Genomic DNA, 19853 nt, shown 5'->3' with positions numbered 1-19853 from the left:
CAAATATATTTTAAAGTGCTCTCTTCGAAGCTGAAGCCACTGGTCATGTATCTTCCCCACATTCTTCTTCCAGGGAAGCAGTTTTCGGTGTTGTCTCGTCCTCCTTTTTCCAAGGGAGCAATCATTCTTCCCAAAGTCTTATTCTTTTGTTTTTTTCTCTCATCTGAGATTTAATCAAGTGAACATTCACCAGAATAGTTTGGTATTTTGTGAACACAATTCTTTTTTTACCCAATTGAGGCCCTTTTGTGATCATGAAAAAAAAGAAAACTGTTGCAAGCTACACGCTGTTTACACTGTTAAGAGGTTGATACGGGTCAGTTCTCTAAGGTTATTCTTAGTTCAACTGCTATGTAAACTGTTGATGTCACTGACTGGAGGCTGCTCTCCAGGACATTATATATATGATAATTATATGACAGAAAATGCAACATATAGTTGGATCTGACCTCCAAGTTCACTAGTTTAAAAAAGGAAAAAAATGTCCATAATAAACTTGCTGTTTTTCCCACTACTAAAATGTAACTTAGCTTACAGAACATACAAGTCTTTCCTCACACAGACAGCAGTGCCCATCCATCTTTGACCTTGCACACATTTTAAGTCTCAGTGTTCACTGCCTCCAGAAAGCATTTTTGAGACAAAACAGGCAATATCTATTTCATAGCTAGAAAATCATCTGAAATTAGGATCTTGACTCTTACATTTTATGTTACTCTACAAAGGAATCTGAGATTTTTCTGAAAAATCATAAATCATCAAAAATAATTAAACAACAAACAAGGAATTCAAGAAAAGCAGCACTTCCTCACTCAGCACATTTTCCTTGATCTTCATGGACATTCAGAATTACAGCTGTTGATATTACCACAAAAGCATGTTTTTACTGATTTTTCTTCCTCTTCCTGTAGAGCAAGCACAGCTGTCAAAATGCAGGCTCATATCTAGGCTTTTTTGTACATCACCAATTTACCACGTTCCAACTATTCATAGTTGTGCAACAACCCCATCGTGGTACTCGGATTATCGACATGTCACAGACGGTTTAAATGAGGCTCATGGAGCTAAACCATTGTAACCGTATTTTATATGCATATTTAAATGATGCATGACATGGAAATAAGCCAGCTTTACTGAAACAGAACAAACTAACTGCTCTAATGCAACAGTTAAGCATCTCATGAGTTATAAAATGAAACAGGTTTAAAGAAAAAATTATTTAGAAAACAGGATGCTCGACATTATAAAATACCATGTTCAAAAGATCATTTTTAGAACATGAAGGAAATGTACTAATCCAGTCAAGTTTTTGAAATTCTTTTCAAATTTTTTTCCTGGCAATAGAGCATCATCCTCTGTTTGCTTTGTCACCATGTTGTAAGAATGGATTACTCTTAGGGGGAAGAAAATCATGTGTGCAAAACACTGCATGAAGCTAAACAGTCCTTAAGCATGGCTAATTTCCATGTGGAGCTGATGATTTAGCATTGTCATCCTTCAACAGAGGAGACAGAATAGCCTGTCTTTAGTTTACTTATTTAATATTTAAAAAGCAAGGAGTAGAAATTTGATCCTGCTTCAATTCACTTCAGTGGCAAAACTCTTGCCTTGACTCTAGTGGGAGTGAGACTGCATCTTAATTCATTCAATCTGAAGAAGAAGAAAATATTCATGTTTATTAGATTTAAATTACTGCCATAGTTGTTTTTAACAGTGTTAAGTAAATCCTGTTTTAAAAGCCAAAGGTTGCCTTCAGTCTTGCCTTTTCCTATGTGCTGTGTCACAATACAGGATCCTGGTATGTGGTTTGCTTTTGGGACATGGCTGCATTTCCACATGGGGATGATATATGTTTCTGGATGGCAGTGTGGCTATGTCACTGACGACAATGTCCAAATCTGGACTGGGGCACACTCCCCACCAAGAAAGCAGGGTGCCCACTTCTGCAATATAAATGTATTCTTTGAGTGCACAGACTACTTCTAAGTTGTCCATGAAAAGCAACAAAATAAAGCAAATCAATAGGCTTAAATTTCCAGTTAGGAATCTGCATTTCTACTGGAAAATTTTAGGAGGGTCATAAATTGAGAGGTTGAAAAATTAATTTTTTTTTTTCCTAGAAGGTAATCAACCTTCTGGTCTGGTTATCCTCTGCCTCTCCCTATAAGATAAAACCTAGAAACATAAGCAAAAAATCTGTATAAAAGTACCTGCCAATAAACTGGCAAAGACTACTACCATAAAGATAGACAGAAATAAGACTGTCTACACAGCATGACTCAAACACATAGATTTATATGTATGAATTATGACACAGGTGCTTCCCTTCTTCAGTAACAGAACTGATGTCATCCCGTAAATGTCATTATTAAATGAAACTGGTATATGAAAACCTTCTGCATTTGCTGTAGAGGTGGGAATGAGAATGTTAAATGAGGTAGCAGACAACAAGGATGTGCTGCTTAGGGAACCTGAATGTCACTTCTGTGCTTGCAGAGTTTTGCACTTTGAATGATGGTCATGGGGCATCACCAGCTGCATGACAATGAATGGCAAATACACACTGTTGCTCTGAGACTGAATGTAGTGTTATATAATGACTATTAAAATACGGAAGATTACTCAAAAATCAGGCCCTAGTTTTCTAAAGATGGTAATCTTCTATTAGAAGACAGTTTGTGTACCTTCCCCTAATATTAAAGCTATAACATAATAATACAACTACCTCATAATCTTGTAAAAGTATCTAAGAGATAGATTAATTAAGGTCTATGTAGTGAGAGCACTCTAGAAACATCATGACAGCATTGATAATTTCTGTGATATTAAAGACATGTACCAATATCTAAAAGCTTAAGTCTAAGAGAAGAAAACAAAAAGAAATTTTGAAGAATCATTCAGTTAATAAATCCGGGAAAATGTAGGAATATAGGAGGAGGTATGTAGCTAAAATCATAGTGTATTATATTAACACAAGTGGAGTATATATGACTTTGCCTCTGTATTAAAATATGTTTTAATTGGCTTGTGTGTGTTTGTAGTTTTATGTGTGTATGATTTTTCAGAACACATTTTTAGAACTGGGACAAACAATAAAGGAAATCCATCATATGGCCTCACACTGATACCACATCATTCACTGGAATATTTCTTAATTACTTAAAACTTAACATTTCCAGCACAGATTTCCATCCCTTAAGCTATGTCATAAAAGACGAAAATCTGTAACTCGGTTAGACTAGACTAAACCTATAACTAGGTTTAGGCTAGATATCAGGAAAAAATTCTTTATGGAGAGAGTGGTCAAGCATTGGAACAGGCTGCCCGGGGAGGTGGTGGAGTCACCATCACTGGAAGTGTTCAAAAAATGTGTAGACGTGGCACTTCGGGACATGGTTTAGTGGGCATGATGGTGTTGGGTTGATGATTGGACTTGATGATCTCAGAGGTCCGTTCCAACCTTACTGATTCTGTGATTCTGTGAACTGCCATTCAGGCAAGCTCTAAAATATTAATTGCTGTCTGAACACAGAGGACCTGTGACGCACTATGGTTTATTCAAGCACTCTTGCGGTTATAGACACTTCTTTTAGCTACACCACCCTGCCCCTTCTCCCTCTTCCTCTCTCCACCACTGACTTCTTTCTCTCTCAAATTCTCTGTGTTCCTTTAATACTGTTCCCTCTTCTTCTTTCGCTCTTCTTGCTCCCTACGCTTCTTCGTCCTCAGCATTCGTCACGTGGTGTTCCCTTTCTTCTCCTTACTCTCAGGGCATGGGAAGAAGCAGTTTCCTTGCCCTCAGTTGAGGTATGCTGGGTTGCAGCTGTGAGATGAAGTCACTGCAAGGGAAAGTCCTGCTCGCTTCCAGCTCTCCTGCCTGAGCAAATGCTCGGCCATTCTGGGAAGATGGAGCTATACCATCCCATAAACACATTGCGCTTGGAAGGGGATGAAACCTTCCCTTGAAAGACAGCATCTTTAGCAGCCAAATGAACACACACGTGTGACCAGGTTTTCAGAGCTGCTGATGTGGCCAATTTTGGTCAGTTTTCCATAAAGAAGGAAAAGGGCCCTGGATTATCCTCCGCATGATATTTCAAGTCTTAGTTCCAAAGAATGGAGATGCCAGGACTTGTCAATGACATGACTGTAACAATTTTATGAGAATTGGCAAGACAGTTCATTTCACCTACATCTTATTCTCAGAAACCTTGGAGTTATTTTGGCTGGATACTTGGGGGGTGAGGGGCAGGAGGGAAGGTAAGCTTAATACTGACAACTCTATTAAATAGAACATCTGCCATGCTGTTATTTGAGTGTGAAAACAAAGCAGTAACATTTTTCTTGTTCCATGTGGAAAAAGAAAAATATTACCCACCCCCCAAAAAAAGGCAAGAGGAGGCACAATAAAGTCTGATAATTCTCTTTCCTTTGGCTTTTCAGTTCCATCACAGCTCTCCAAATTAAGATTTATGTGCCATTTGTATCTGTTGTTGCTTTTTTTTCCCCCTACAGGGATATAGGTGGATAAGTTTGGATAGGAAACTGTATCCCTCAAGCCAAACTGAAAGGTTTATAAAGTTGCTAATAAAAGTTTGGGTCAGGGCCTAAATATCAATCATCTGTTCATTGTCTTTTTAAACGAGATCAGGCATTTTCCCAACCACTCCCAGCAGGTCTCTGCCACTATTTTAAACTAAGATTTCAGTGATTTTTTTTTTCCTGTGTTGACCTCAATAATTTTTCTCTCTCCCCCTCTTTACCTGTCAGATGTATCCATCAGGATTTTGCCAAAAGCTATCTGCTTTTGAAGTCGAGAGGGATTCACTAATCATGAGTGTCAAATCTACAATAAATGCCATCACCATATGGTATATGCTACTATTGGGAATTATCTCAAAAGGCCTAGCTGTGAAAAGTCTGGCTATATGTTAGGGGGATTTTATTGCTAACTTTCATAACTCATGTCAGATCTTTCAGTTTCTGTATTCATTGGCTTAAGTGAGTGCAACTGTTTCCTGAATTTATAAAAATATTGTAAAGATCCCTTGATCTCTCTTCCTCTGTCTCTCTCACAAAAACACATTCAAACACATATATATACAGGGGAATACCATACACAGTGGCACACAAATCTAGCAAAAGAAAAGCTTGTAAATAAATAGTACATCATTGTGCTTACTCAATAAATTCCTCTGTGTGTTAAACTCATGATAAACATAACCACTGATGAAGGCTTTCCAGCCTCCGTTCCATCACACCATCCTAAGCGTAATTCTGTAACGCATAGGAAGACCTAAGTGTGAAAAATTGAGAGCAGAATTTGCTCCCGTAAGAGCAGGGTGCTGACATAACTGAAAAATAACTAACTGGAGAGCATTTGCTAAAGAACTAAAGAAGACAATATCAAAGTGAGGTATCTCTGTGCCCTGTAAAAACTGTGGAAGTGTTCTGTACGTTCAAAGCAACAAGGAATCTGCCTTCTCTAAGAACTTGTCCAATAAAGAATTAAAAAATACATCTGTGTTTAAACCCCTCAGCCTGTAACATTCTCAACAACAACTACACATAAAGTTAAGAAAGTCCTTAGAAAAACACGCTTTTGTGATCCAAAGAGGGAAGAAGAAAGAAAACAACATTTCAAGAGTTTCACATACCAACTTAATGACAGAGAAAAAAAAATTCCAAAAATAAAATGTCAATGCCATTTGAAACACTTGGGGCAGCTCTCTTGACTTTCCCTGATGCTTTAGAAAGGTGTGTGTCCTCCATGTCCCATGTCACCCCCACCAGCCACATGGGAATGTCTCCAATGGGCCTCATGGCATTTCAAGTAGCACTAAAAGCCTGTGTTTAGTCAATGACTCCCCCCTAATTTATGTATGGTATATTAATATCCTCTAGGAGAAATCTGAAATAATAATTTAAAACCCCAGTTATATTGCAGAAACATATACCCCTCCACCCAAAAAAAAAGATAATTTAATATTTTCCCTAGGCAGAATTCATCCATCTTTAAGATTTCTGTCATGTGTTTCTGGTAACTTCGCGACAACGTTTCGTTTTCCTGATTAGTGATACAAATGAACTGCTGGCAACACCACATCCAAACAAAAGCGGCAGAATCAGAAAAAACTGCTGAAGAGTTTACCTTTATAGGAAAGCTTAAGTCTTGGGATGTTTTGTTTTGACGTTCCAGTGACTGGAAGGAACAGCATGGCTAAAGATAAGAGGCTACAGGCATGTGGTACTTGGGAAGCTCTCATTCTGCTCTCTTCTTTTGTATCTTCTTTTGCACTATGGTGGAATATCTCCCCGCTTTTCAAACAATCCAAATTAATCTGGAAGCAAAAAGAAAATATCTGTAGATTGTTTGCATTATTATTTAAATAATAACTCTGAAAGCAAGCCTTTAAAAACTTATCTTTAAAGAGTAGCCCATTTAACACTTTTGCTACAAAAGTATTTTTTCCTCTGGTATAAATCAAAATCTGTTTCTTCAATACTGAACTTACACACTTTGAGTTTGGCAAAATATGTAAACTTTTCAAACACCAACGTCAAGCATAGATGAAGTTTAAGTACAAATAAAATTAATGCAGTATAAATAAAAAGAACATTTGCCATTCAAAATTGAACATGCAACTCGTTACTTCATACCATTCCATTGGATATCTTAATATTTTATAACTTTCTCTTTATCTTAGTACAACAGTTATTGTGTGTTTATGATATGACTAGAATAAACCGTAATATCTCAGATACCATGAGCGTACAAGCTGAGTTAACAGTGAGTACACACCCATCATAAACTTTCATAAATAAACTAAGAAAATTGGATAGAGCAAGCAGTTGTGTTTAGTTTTAATAGAGAAAAAAGTCAATGCAGATGATGGATTTAAACATGCTTTCAGTATATTTCCAGCAGAATAACTGCCTCAATTCACCCACCAAAATGTCCTATAAACTTTAATGAGTGGTTCATGCTGAGGTCAATAGGCTGATATGGGACTTTGTTAGCACAGTGTGCAACTAAGCCAGCTTTGCAACACTTTTCACTTAATAACAGTCATTCATATTCCATAAATCTTAAAGTGTTTTACAAATGAAAGTAATTGTCACTGTTCTTATTTTCCCTATGCAAAAATGGAATCCTAAAACTACAGTGAACCTACTTCCTCAAGGTCACACTGCCACCCCAGTAGCTGAACAGAAAGCAGCAACAGTTCTCCCGGTGTCCTGTTTGTACCCACTTAGAAGGGAATCCTTTTGCCCGACAACTCCACTTTTGCTTATGAAATTATTTGAAATGACATCCTGAATTCTGAAGGCAGAATTTGATGGTTAATAAATCACGGAGGTCAAAGCATGAAAATATCTGTGAGACCAGATCCTTTCCCCTGCAAGTGCATGATACCAGAGGTCAAAGGAGATAGTGAAATGACAAATGTTAGAGTTTGAGTAATGCTGTAAATCAACGAGTAAGGAAATGTTAGGGTTAGTAGCGAGATTAATGGCTCATTACTTGCCATGAAAATTCTTTTCTGAAAGGTACCGAAACCACCTGATTGAAAGAGTAATCCTAGTGCCCACATCAGCCAGCAGTCGCACGGACATCAAGGGAAAGGCTCCTTGTGAGTCCATGAGAGATGCAGCACAGCTCATGACCCCAGAGACGCTCCGCAGGTCTGGCCCTCAAGCTTGCTGCAGCACTGGTGCCAGAGCACCCCTGCGAGCTGCGAAGGCACCCGGAATCGATTTAGCACCTCGTGATGCAGGCACTACATCCTTCCTGGCACGAAGGGACTGGAAAGAGGAGCCCTTCAGTTTTCTTTGCCAGAAGAAACTTCTCACAGATGAAGCTGGGGCTTTCTGAGCCTCCAGACCTTCTGCCAATAGCAAAAGACAAGGGAGTGTGCAGGAAGGGCGTGACGGGGAAAGAGAGAGAGGGAAACGATTTGTGAAGTGCCCGAAGTAGCCTTCCTATGGCAGAACATTGAGCTTCATTCTTCTAGCAGATCTATTTGTGGTTGGACTGCGAACGACTGTTGTTGACTAGACTATCACAAGGTTCTATCACCTTAAAGAAATCTATTTTGGGGGGAAGAAGGGGAAAAGAAGGGGAGGAAGGAGGGGGATGACTATATTAAGACAAGAGACGTCAGCACTGTTCATCTTCTGTGGGATGATAGATACAAACCATACTTCAAAAAGAAACAATTAAGAGCAAATATGCTGAGAAATCATGGGTTGAGGGTCTGGGTCTCAGCCAAAAGCGATCTTACCAGAGGATTTGGGGCTTATTTTGTTGAGGTAAAATACAGTGAAGAATCAAGATTAAATTTGTCACTTATATAAAAAAACCTATTGCCTGAATGCACTGTGATTTGCTTAATTGCAGATTGAGGACCAGCACTAAACTTGGCCTTTTGGTCATACCCCACAGCCTCATTTTTTCAGGTAGGGGTCTTTTGCTTCTTTTCTCTTTTTTTTTTTTCCCTCCCCCTTTTATTCGAATAATGTCTGTGAAAAACCATTTGCTTTAATTCCTGACACAAGGCGGGTAGTTTATACTGGAGGCAGCTGCTCTGTGAGCTCGAGCCAACCCTGTCTTGTCCTAGATTCATTGCAATCTGGCCAGATTGTCACATATATTTTTCATTTATGATGATCTTTTAATATGATTCCAGCTTCTACAGAGTCCTTCCAGCAGTCTAATGACTAGCTCAGGTTAATGAACTTCAGACCAACTAACTGCTCATTAATCTTCAGGAAATATTCTTCCTCTCTGTAACATATGCAATGTCAATCAGTGTCCTGTGCTTATAAGAACCATAGTCATGCTGCTCAGAAGTAATCAGACCCATGAACAGAAATAAAATATAAAACCTAAAAGTAAATCTAAATCCCTCGTTATTTCCTCCTCTCAAAAGTAGAAAGAGTTTTATCAGAGGAGGAAAAATTATTGTTTCCTTTGCTTCTTCAATACCTCTGCTGAGCCCCAACGCACTCTAAAACTTCCTCATCATGAACAGACCCAAAATAAAGAAGGAAAAGGAGTTTGAAAAGAAAAATGCTGAGGCTAAAGCTGCTTTCCCACCTTGGCTTCAGCTAGGAAATATCTGCACTGTGTTACTTATCACCTGTGAGACCAGCTGGGGAAGGCAGTTATGCATACACCTCGCTGGAACAGGGGTATTTCCAGTGGAATAAAGGAGCTATTTGCCCCGCGGCGGGGCGGGAGGTGCAGTGCTGAAGAGGGGCTGAGGAGCCTGGCTCCGTCCTGCTAGGACCTCTCCGTGGGGCTCATAAAGTCATAAGGGGCTGTAAGTTAAAACTGCCAAAGACAAAACGCTGATCTGCTGGTGTCCTGCCATCTTGCCAGAGAGAGGCGGCTGGACGTAACTGGCACATGTGTGATGTCACGTCCCTGAAATGAGGTGTCACCTCCCTGCAATTGGTCAGATTTAGTGGAGCCTATAAAACAGAGTGCTCCGAAGCTACTGTCTGAAACAGGAAAACCTGGAGCCAATTTACTAAACATAATTTATTCCAGGCCCTTTGTTGCAATAAACAGAGCTCTTCAGCCTTCTCAAATACACAGACAGTAGGGAGCTCTGTGCTTATGGGAGTTTTTTCGGATTGTTCAGCTCAAACCTATCTAAATGCAAAATCTCGCATTCACAAATACTGTGTAGGTTTCCAGCTTCTCCTGGCGTCATAAAGTCCAGAGCTGAAAGGACTGTGACCCATCTGCACACACTATTTTAACAGTAGTTCATGTAACTCTCAGTTTAATTCCATAACAAAAACCTATACAGAATTGGAGGATAACTCAAAACCTGTCTCCAGCACTAGTTTTCCGAGGCCATTTTAAAATTCAGAATTCTGTGCTCCGATAAAGAGGACAATGAAAACAGCCTGCAGCAAATACAAAAAAAGCAATTAAACAAATGGTACGGCTCAGTTATACCGAATCTTATAGCAATGTTACAAATTGCAAGTAACTACTGAAAATCTAGACCAACTTTTGAGTTGGCTCATGTTGATTAAAAAAAGCTAGAATAGAATAGAATAGAATAGAATAGAATAGAATAGAATAGAATAGAATAGAATAGAATAGAATAGAATAGAATAGAATAGAAAAATGTCTGATGGTCACTATGGATTTATAAGCAGGCTGAATAAGTTACCTAAGCCATCTAATCTCAATATGTAAACTATTCTCTCAGATGCTCAACTTTTTCTTTCTTCTCCTCAGCTCTCCCTGTCTGAGATCTTGGGGTTTTATTTTATTTTTGCTATGGACTTAGAAAAGAGTAAAAGATGTCCTTTGCAAACATCAACGAAATGGTGTGTTTAACCTGTTAAACATATTGCTTTAAAGGATTTAAAACTAATTAGCTGGAAAAAAAGAAACAAAAAGTACTCCACCTACAATTCAAATATATTGAAAGGTACATTATCTGTTTACTCATTTTGTAGACATACTTTATACATATGAATACAAATTTAAAGCATATAACTTTAACTGCAAATATACAGATATATGTTTTAAATGCATTTACTTGTAGCTGTCTCATCTATAAATTATCGCACATGTTCCAAGAGAAAAATTACTATGGTTGTCTACTGTGTGATTCAAAACTGTACTATGATCATGAATTGGATATAGAATATTCTATGCTCTTAAGAGGGAAAACTACAAGAATACTCATAAAATAAAATAGACTAAAAATAAAATTATATCTCTAGACTTATTTAACATTCTTAATTTTTAAATAACAAAGATGACATTCATCCAGAGCACAAAGAAACTATATTCTTGTACCCCTTAGACAGACGGTCTGTTGATATATTATTTGGCAGAGGAGTATTTTCTCTTCATTTTGAAATCTCAGTTTAAAGCTAACTCCATCCAAGAACTGGTAAACAGTATCATTCATCATTATTCTCCTATTTATTAAGTAGCTTTTGTGCTGTTTATAGTGCAGCAAATGTTTTTTCCAGGGTTCTGAAAAATACTTTATTTTCACAAAAAACCCAGATCAGTACTACATCACTCCCCAGCACTAGCAAAAATTACTGAATAAAAAGACTGTTACAATAAAAAAAAATTATGTGAGCCTACAGCAGGTGATTGTTTTGTTTTGCTTTGTTTTGCTTAAATCATTTGCTTTAGTATATCTGATATAGATAAGGTTTTCCCATAAAGCAGACTTTGCTATTGTTAAATATCCAGACAAATAGTAAAGACTGATACGATGCGTAACCCAGCTTGAAATGACTTTTACAAAGCTTTGCAGGCTTTACCTTTACTGAGCTCCTCACAGGATTTATAGCCTATCCATTCAACACCAGTAATTTGGAAGGCAAGAAAAATCTCTGTTCTGATTATCACTTGAAAAGGGCCAAGTAGAGCAAAGAAAAATGAAGGCACTGAGAGACAAGGAGGATGCAACTGAGGGAACAAAGAGTCAGCAGAAAATCTGTTTTTCTTGCAGAGAACAATCTGATAATAAATAAAGCTCTCCAATGGGTAGAAAATATGTTTGAGGATTACACTGGATTTTTTGTTCATTAAGATAAAGATAAACTCAAGCTAAAGTAAAAATGGAGACAAGGGAAATAAAAGATGGGAGAAGAAGAATGAAGGAACTATTTTGGTTTATTTTTTATAGCTTTCTGCATCTTTCTGAAGCTAGTCTACTGATAGAAGCATTTATAAAAGGCATGTAGTATGTTTGGAGATAAATACTGGTACGAATGGGTAACCTTTCTAGAGTGGTCTGTGTCACACTGATATGAAGAGCTTATCTGACCATGAAATTTACTATCAGGCACTTAAAATTATACACAGAGGAAATGAGCACTTTATCCTCAAAAGATACCAGGATATTTTGCAGTTCAGTGTCAGTGGGGTCAGGATTATACCCAAAGATTTCACATAGATGTAGAAGAAATCCTTTCAGAATGTGACAAATAGACAGCCATGCACACAGACATGTTATATATCGCTAGGAACAGTAATTCTGAAAAGTTTTATCTGTAGCATTGTATTTTTTGGACATATAACGCATAAATCCAAGACTGACGATAAAACAAATGCTACTCTCTAACCCTAATTCTTTGTACATTGTATCTCCCTAAAAAAAAAAAAAAATCAGACCTATGATTTTAGACTCTACAGCCTGTTTCTCAAGCACAATGTCTATTGTCCAAGAACAAGGATGGGATGGAAAGCAACCTGCCATCTGATAATGATATTGCAAAAAGGAGATAGGCAGAAGAATAAAATGTCCCACCAGTCAGATGTCCAACTGATATCTTCCACACATAAATATCCACATGCCTTTCACTTTGAAGTTAGGTGTATATGCATCTCAGATGGATTTTTTGTTGTTGTTGTTGGAAGGAACTGTGACTTCAGATATTAGGTCTGTAATAACAGCTTCCCATAGGCTCTTTATTTAGAATGACATGAGAACACCCGACATGTCCGATCATTAAAGAAAAAAAAAAGAAAAAGAGAAAACACAAGCCAAAGAAGAAAGCAGTGTATGGCACGATTTAGCAACACATAAAAATCAAAAGGAACCCTAAGCCAAACCTCAGTGTTACATTATTTTAAGTACAGCATGTTTCCCCAGGACACCAAAAAACCTTCTCAGTCTATGAAAAGTGATTCTAAGAAGGGTTCTGTAACTTTGGTATCCAAGAAAAGAAAAAGGCCTAGAGACATTAATGAGAAGGTAGACTAGATGAAAACCGCTTCCTGCTGAGTACCGTGACATCTGAAGGTTTTTGAAGAGAGCCAGAGAATTTTCCTCTAAAATGTCTGTCACCACCTGCAGCACTTGGGGTGGTTTGGCTCAGCTCTGAATAAAGTAGATGGGGAGAGAATACATGCAGGAAGCTTTGCCTGTGGAACAGCCTTGGCCTGCTGCTGAGAAAATACTGAAAAGCCAGAAAAGTGTCATGATGGACATCAGAGAAAAGAAATGCTCATTTTGGGGAGACCTGCCTGAATATTTAAATCTTAACAGATTTCATTTCTCCTGCTAAAGCCTGAATTAACCCCAGGCAGCACTGTCAAGCCAGCTGACCCTGCAACTACCATTCTTTTGTTGGAAGAAACATAAACCTGCAATGGCCAACTCAAAAGAAGGATTACAGTCTCTTTTTCACCTCCGGGAATTCTTGCCAGTGTTTTGCTATGGAAAAACAGTTCTCTCTACCTCCTTTCATATGAGACCTTCCAACAGCTACGGGGCTGGAGCATGAGTCCTCTAGCAGTTCTATTACCAGAGGTTTGGGCCGGCTGGTATTTCTGGGGTCACAAGTCACTAGTGGCAATGGAGTATTTTACAGAGTAGTTAGCTGAACGGATACTTGTCCTACCATGTATTTTGCACACTTGTGAAGAACTTCAGTGACGGGGAAGAACACTGAAAGGAACAGGAAAGCACACCTGATCAACACATGGCTCAGGGGCTGGTGCCGTCGTCAGAATTTTGGGTTTTTTGACCACGGGGCGGTTTACACGGCACCAGGTCTCCTCGCAAATGATGGAGTGCAACTGACGCCGAGGGGAAAAAGGATTCTTGCTCATGAGCTGGCAGGCCTCATTGAGAGGGCTTTAAACTAGAATTGGAGGGGGGAGGGGCTAAAACCGGGCTCACTAGAGTTGAACCTAGGGGTAGGTTCAACGTGCCAGAGTTGAAATCTATAGCCCGGCTCAGGTGCATCTACACCAATGCACGCAGCATGGGCACCAAACAGGAGGAGCTGGAAGCCATTGTGCAGCAGGACAGCTATGACGTAGTTGCCATCACAGAAACATGGTGGGATGCTTCTCATGACTGGAGTGCTGCAATGGATGGCTATAAGCTCTTCCGAAGGGATAGAATGGGAAGGAGAGGCGGTGGGGTGGCTCTGTATGTTAGGGAGTGTTTTGATTGCATAGAAATCGAAGATTGTGAAGACCAAGTAGAGTGCTTATGGGTAAGGATGAGGGGGAAGGCCAATGAGGCAGACATCCTGCTGGGAGTCTGTTACAGGCCACCCAACCAGGATGAAGAGACAGATGAGACATTCTATAAGCGACTGGCGGAGGTCTCGCATTCGCTGGCCCTTGTTCTTGTGGGGGACTTCAACCTACCGGACATCTGCTGGAAGTATAACACGGCAGAGAGGGAACAGTCTAGGAGGTTCCTGGAGTGTGTGGAGGATAACTTCCTGATGCAGCTGGTGAGTGAGCCCACCAGGGGAGGTGCTTTGCTGGACCTGCTGTTTACAAACAGAGAAGGACTGGTGAGAGATGTGGTGGTCGGAGGCCGTCTTGGGCTTAGCGACCATGACATGATAGAATTCTCAGTTGTGAGTGAAGTAAGGAGACGACTCAGCAAAACTGCTATCATGGACTTCCGGAGGGCAGACTTTGGCCTGTTCAGGTCACTGGTTGAGAGAGTCCCTTGGGAGACAGTCCTGAAGGGCAAAGGGGTCCAGGAAGGCTGGACAGTCTTCAAGAAGGAAATCTTAAAGGCGCAGGAGCAGGCGGTCCCCATGTGCTGTAAGAAGAGCTGGCGGGGAAGGCGACCGGCCTGGCTGAACAGGGAGATTTTGCTGGGACTCAGGGAAAAGAGGAGAGTTTATCACCTCTGGAAGAAGGGGAAGGCAACTCATGAAGAGTACAAAGATCTCGTTAGGTCAAGCAGGGACAAAATTAGAAAGGCAAAAGCCCAGCTAGAGCTCAGTCTGGCCACAGTCGTAAAGGATAATAAAAAATGTTTTTACAAATATATTAACAACAAAAAGAGAGGCAAGGAGAATCTCCATCCCCTACTGGATATGGCGGGGAACATTGTCTCCAAGGACGAGGACAAGGCTGAGGTACTTAATGCCTTCTTCGCCTCAGTCTTTAATAGCCACTCCAGGTATCCACAGGATATTCGGCCCCCTGAGCTGGAAGACGGGGATGGAGAGCACAATGTACTCCTCACAATCCAGGAGGAAGCAGTCAAGGACATGCTAAGCCACCTGGACACCCACAAGTCTATGGGGCCTGATGGGATCCACCCAAGAGTACTGAGAGAGCTGGCGGAGGAGCTTGCCAAGCCACTCTCCATCGTTTATCAGCAGTCCTGGTTAACAGGGGAGGTCCCAGAAGACTGGAGGCTTGCCAATGTGACACCCATCTACAAGAAAGGCCGGAAGGAGGATCCTGGGAACTACAGGCCTGTCAGCCTGACCTCTGTTCCAGGGAAGATTATGGAGCGGTTGGTTTTGAGAGTGCTCACAGGGCATCTGCAGAACAGCCAAAGGATCAGGCCCAGCCAGCATGGGTTCATGAAAGGCAGGTCCTGCTTGACCAACCTGATCTCCTTCTATGACCAGGTGACCCGCCTAGTGGATGAGGGAAAGGCTGTGGACGTTGTCTACCTGGACTTTAGTAAAGCCTTTGACAGCGTCTCCCACAGCATTCTCCTGGAGAAACTGGCGGCTCGAGGCTTAGACGGGTTTACTCTTCGCTGGGTGAGGAACTGGCTGGATGGCCGAGCCCAGAGAGTTGTGGTGAATGGCGTTAAATCCGGCTGGCGGCCGGTCACGAGTGGTGTTCCCCAGGGCTCGGTTCTGGGACCAGTCTTGTTCAATATCTTTATAGATGATCTGGATGAGGGGATCGAGTGCTCCCTCAGTAAGTTTGCAGATGACACCAAGCTAGGTGGGAGTGTTGATCTGCTGGAGGGTAGGAGGGCTCTGCAGAGGGATCTGGACAGGCTGGATCGATGGGCAGAGGCCAACTGTATGAGGTTTAATAAGGCCAAGTGCAGGGTCCTGCACTTTGGCCACAACAACCCCATGCAACGCTACAGGCTTGGGGAGGAGTGGCTGGAGAGCAGCCCGGCGGAAAGGGACCTGGGGGTGCTGGTTGACAGCCGGCTGAACATGAGCCGGCAGTGTGCCCAGGTGGCCAAGAAGGCCAACAGCGTCCTGGCCTGTATCAGGAATAGTGTGGCCAGCAGGAGCAGGGAAGTGATTGTGCCCCTGTACTCGGCACTGTGAGGCCGCACCTTGAATACTGTGTTCAGTTTTGGGCCCCTCACTACAAGAAGGATGTTGAGGTGCTGGAGCGTGTCCAGAGAAGGGCAACGAAGCTGGTGAGGGGTCTGGAGCACATGTCTTATGAGGAGCGGCTGAGGGAACTGGGGTTGTTCAGTCTGGAGAAGAGGAGGCTGAGGGGAGACCTTATCGCTCTCTACAACTACCTGAAAGGGGGTTGTGGCGATGAGGGTGTTGGTCTCTTCTCCCAAGTAACTAGTGATAGGACAAGAGGAAATGGCCTCAAGTTGCGCCAGGGGAGGTTTAGATTGGATATTAGGAAAAATTTCTTCACTGAGAGAGTGGTCAGGCATTGGAACAGGCTGCCCAGGGAGGTGGTGGAGTCGCCATCCCTGGAAGTGTTCAAAAAACGTGTGGATGTGGCGCTTCAGGACATGGTTTAGGGGACATGGTGGTTCTGGATTAATGGTTGGACTTGATGATCTTAAAGGTCCTTTCCAACCTAGTGATTCTGTGTGATTCTGTGATTCTGTGAACCCAGCTTGATGGGAAGATACGGAGACTTTCATCATGAAACAAGTCCAGACTTACTTCTAGGCATGATACAGCGGCGAGGTAAATAATAGTACATATTCTGAAAGTGTATAGCCAGTGAGCTCTCTGCATGGATGTATAGAATCATAGAATCTTTAGGTTGGAAGGGACCTTTTAAGGTCATCTAGTCCAACCCCTCTCCAATGAGCAGGGACATCTTCAACTAGATCAGGTTGCTCAGGGCCCCGTCCAACCTGACCTGGGTGTTGCCAGGGATGGGGCATCTACCACCTCTCTGAGCAACCTGTTCCACTGCTTCTCCACCATCATTGTAAAAAATTTCTTCCTTAGATCTCATCTAAATCTGCCCTCTTGTAGTTTAAACCATTAGTCCTTGTCCTATTGCAACAGGCCCTGCTAAAAAGTCTGTCCCCATTTTTCTTATAACACCCTTTAAGTACTGCTGCATATCTATAGATGCAAGTAGGTAGGGCTTCTCTGTCCTTGATCCAAGTAATCCAGACCTAAGCCAGCTCCTACTGTTGCATGGCTCTGTTAATTGCATACTGTACAAAAATGTATTACACACTTCAGTTACACATGCAGCAGAGGCTCCAGCAGCCAGCCAACTCTGTGCAAGCAGAAATACCCTGGTTCTGCTTGCACTTACCCAAACCAGACATACAATCACAACCCATTTTATTCATAACTTCATACATTTACAAATGTATTTATAATGTTAATTTCATTTCACAGCAGATACTTCATTGTGCTAAAATTTAGTTAGGTTTATCTGATATAAGCAGAAATGTATTGCCAACTAGTTTGGAATTTTGCTTAAATGGTTGTAGGCACTCACAGATTTCCCAGCTGTATCTAAAAGCTGCCTATGGGACTCTCAATGTTACAAATATCAAGGACAAGCAACGGCATGTTGTAGGTGTCATCTTAATATAATTAAACATTTTTTTAATTATTTCTCTTGTATTAATCCTGATAGGATGTTTCATTAACTGCCAGTATTACCTAGTTCATTGTCAGCTGTTTAGAAGTCTGATCTGATAGTTTTCAGAAGAATTCAGGCTAATACAGTTTAGTGATGGTTAAAAAATGTGCACTTCATATGGCAGCTAGGCTTTGATCACATATGTTTGCTGTATATCCAATGGCATATTTTTGTAGAATTCCTTTCATCAACGTATGGCCTCATTATTTGATGCACTGTCAGTGAACTCTGTACAGCACAGTCTGCAGGGCTTTAATATATAACCTACAGTATAGGGAGAGAGATGTTGGCAGGATTTTAATTTACACTTCCAACAAATTTTGATTTAATAATTCATGACTATATACTTGAAGTCTGTTGGAGGAGGGTATTTTATATCCATTGTCCAACTGATTTTGAATCAACATTTTGTGCAGCCAATATGTAAAATTATATACATATGAACATGTACACTGCAGTGCAGTGATCTGTGTTGTCACATTAACCCAGTTATTATATTGCTAGGCTGAAATAATTTGCTTTCTTCCTTGTTTTTTTAAATGTTTGATTTCATTTACAGTTGGAGGATGTGTGACAGGGAAGCAGCAGAGCCACTATAACACATCCCATTTGTAAGCTTACACAACTCACTAACTTAGTGTGGACCTATTCCTCTTGACAGGCTTCCCTCAGGTACTCATCACCACAGCACTTGAGCAATTTAAAAGCTTTAATGTCTCTGTTCTCTATCCTCTATCCTTGTCATTATGAGTTAATCGATTTTTTTTAATGTTGCCATAGGAGATGACATCACTTGCATAAGGTCACACCAGCAGTTAGGACCAGTACCCACATCCCCTTGACATCCAGACAGTGCCTTAGTCACCCGGCCACCCTTCTCACCAGGGACTACACACTGCTGGATGTGATTCCTGCAGCAAGCTCCATGACTCACATACCACTTCTTCCAGTGTTTTAGTCTTGGTTTAAGCCCTCGTGCAAACTGCAGAAAATTACAAGCAATCACAGTTTCCTTTTCCATAAACAAGAACTTCACAGAGCTGCATAAGGAGTAACGTGCGGACAGCACGCGCTCAGATGGCAGGTTATCAAAGCTTTAACTGTTCACTGATCACTAACTTTACCATTTTCAAGGGTTAGAACATGCTGCTATCAGACCCTAAGGGAAATTTCTGCTTGTGTTGCAGCAGAAATCAATTTATATTTGGTGCAACAGAGTTGTTTTGCTGGTCTATTTTTAAGCTGCTTTGTGAAGGGTGTTAGCATGACAGTTCCTGGAATCTGAAACAGCCATACTGAAAAAGAAAACAAGAATTCAGGCATCACCACCTCCATTCAATGCAGAACTATTTCCACTTTGGTTTAAAACCACAATAACTTTCCTTTGTCTCGTGAGGACAAAGTGAGGACACAAAGTGCACAGATGAATCAATACTTCACTGAAAAATAGCAAAGCTTTTTAGACAGTTAACCAGTTAGTTACTGGGGAGTTGCCATAATCAGAAGATTAATACAAAAAAGGTAGGATGTAAAACACTACCTCTAATTTCCTTTTCCCCAGTAGAAACTTGTCCCCTAAGATGATAAGGCAGTCTCGTTCTTGAGGTAGTTCTGAGGCTTCATTCTCTACAAGAATCGTCAACACTGGAACAGGGGCTGAGAGAAGTTGTGAATTCTCTGTCTTTGCAGACATTTGAAACTTAACTGGGCTTAGCTCTAAGCAATCTGATCCAAAGCTGAAGTTATCCATCCTTTGAGCTGCAAATGGAACCACATGACCTCCTGATGTCCCTTCCAACATAAATTTTTCTATTAGTTCTTTTAACAGCTAGTGGACAGAGGAATAACTGAACTGGATCACACACTGAAGGTCTTCAGCAACATCCAACACCTTTCCATGGATCAACTTAAGGCTCTGACAGCCATCAACTGGCTTTTCCTACACTCTAGTGTTCACCCTTATCTTTCCATAACCTACCTGATCTGCTCACAAATTAACTCCTTTACTACTGAAATCTGACTGAAATCAGGAATGCTTTCTTTTTATAAAACTGTCTGAAAGCTGCAGTAATTCAAGAGCTCATTCACAAGCAGATGATAAATCCCTATATCAAGAATAGCAATGTGTGCGTAGGACAAGCAAAGTGCACACAGAAAGGTACAGACACTGCATTAACTCTATAACGTAACTCAATATCTCCAGGCTGCCAGATATTGTTCACCCACACAGTACTGCTTTGCCCATCCCATA

General features: G+C 40.8%; 1 protein-coding gene across 1 annotated transcript in view; it reads right to left on the bottom strand.

Annotated features, from left to right (window-relative positions):
• Positions 1–19853, bottom strand: part of SEMA3D (semaphorin 3D) — a 146154-nt gene that overhangs the window by 91058 nt on the left and 35243 nt on the right. The window contains exon 2 of the mRNA XM_082013885.1: positions 6152–6341. Coding sequence (XP_081870011.1) covers positions 6152–6266 — 115 coding nt within the window. The 5' untranslated portion in view covers positions 6267–6341. The remainder of the gene's footprint in view (positions 1–6151; positions 6342–19853) is intronic.

The sequence above is a fragment of the Phaethon aethereus genome (assembly GCF_964289735.1).
Source record: "Phaethon aethereus genome assembly, chromosome: 1".
Taxonomy (NCBI): Eukaryota; Metazoa; Chordata; class Aves; order Phaethontiformes; family Phaethontidae; genus Phaethon; species Phaethon aethereus.
The sequence above is the reverse complement of the archived record's forward strand: the minus strand, read 5'-3'. Positions and strand labels throughout refer to the sequence as shown.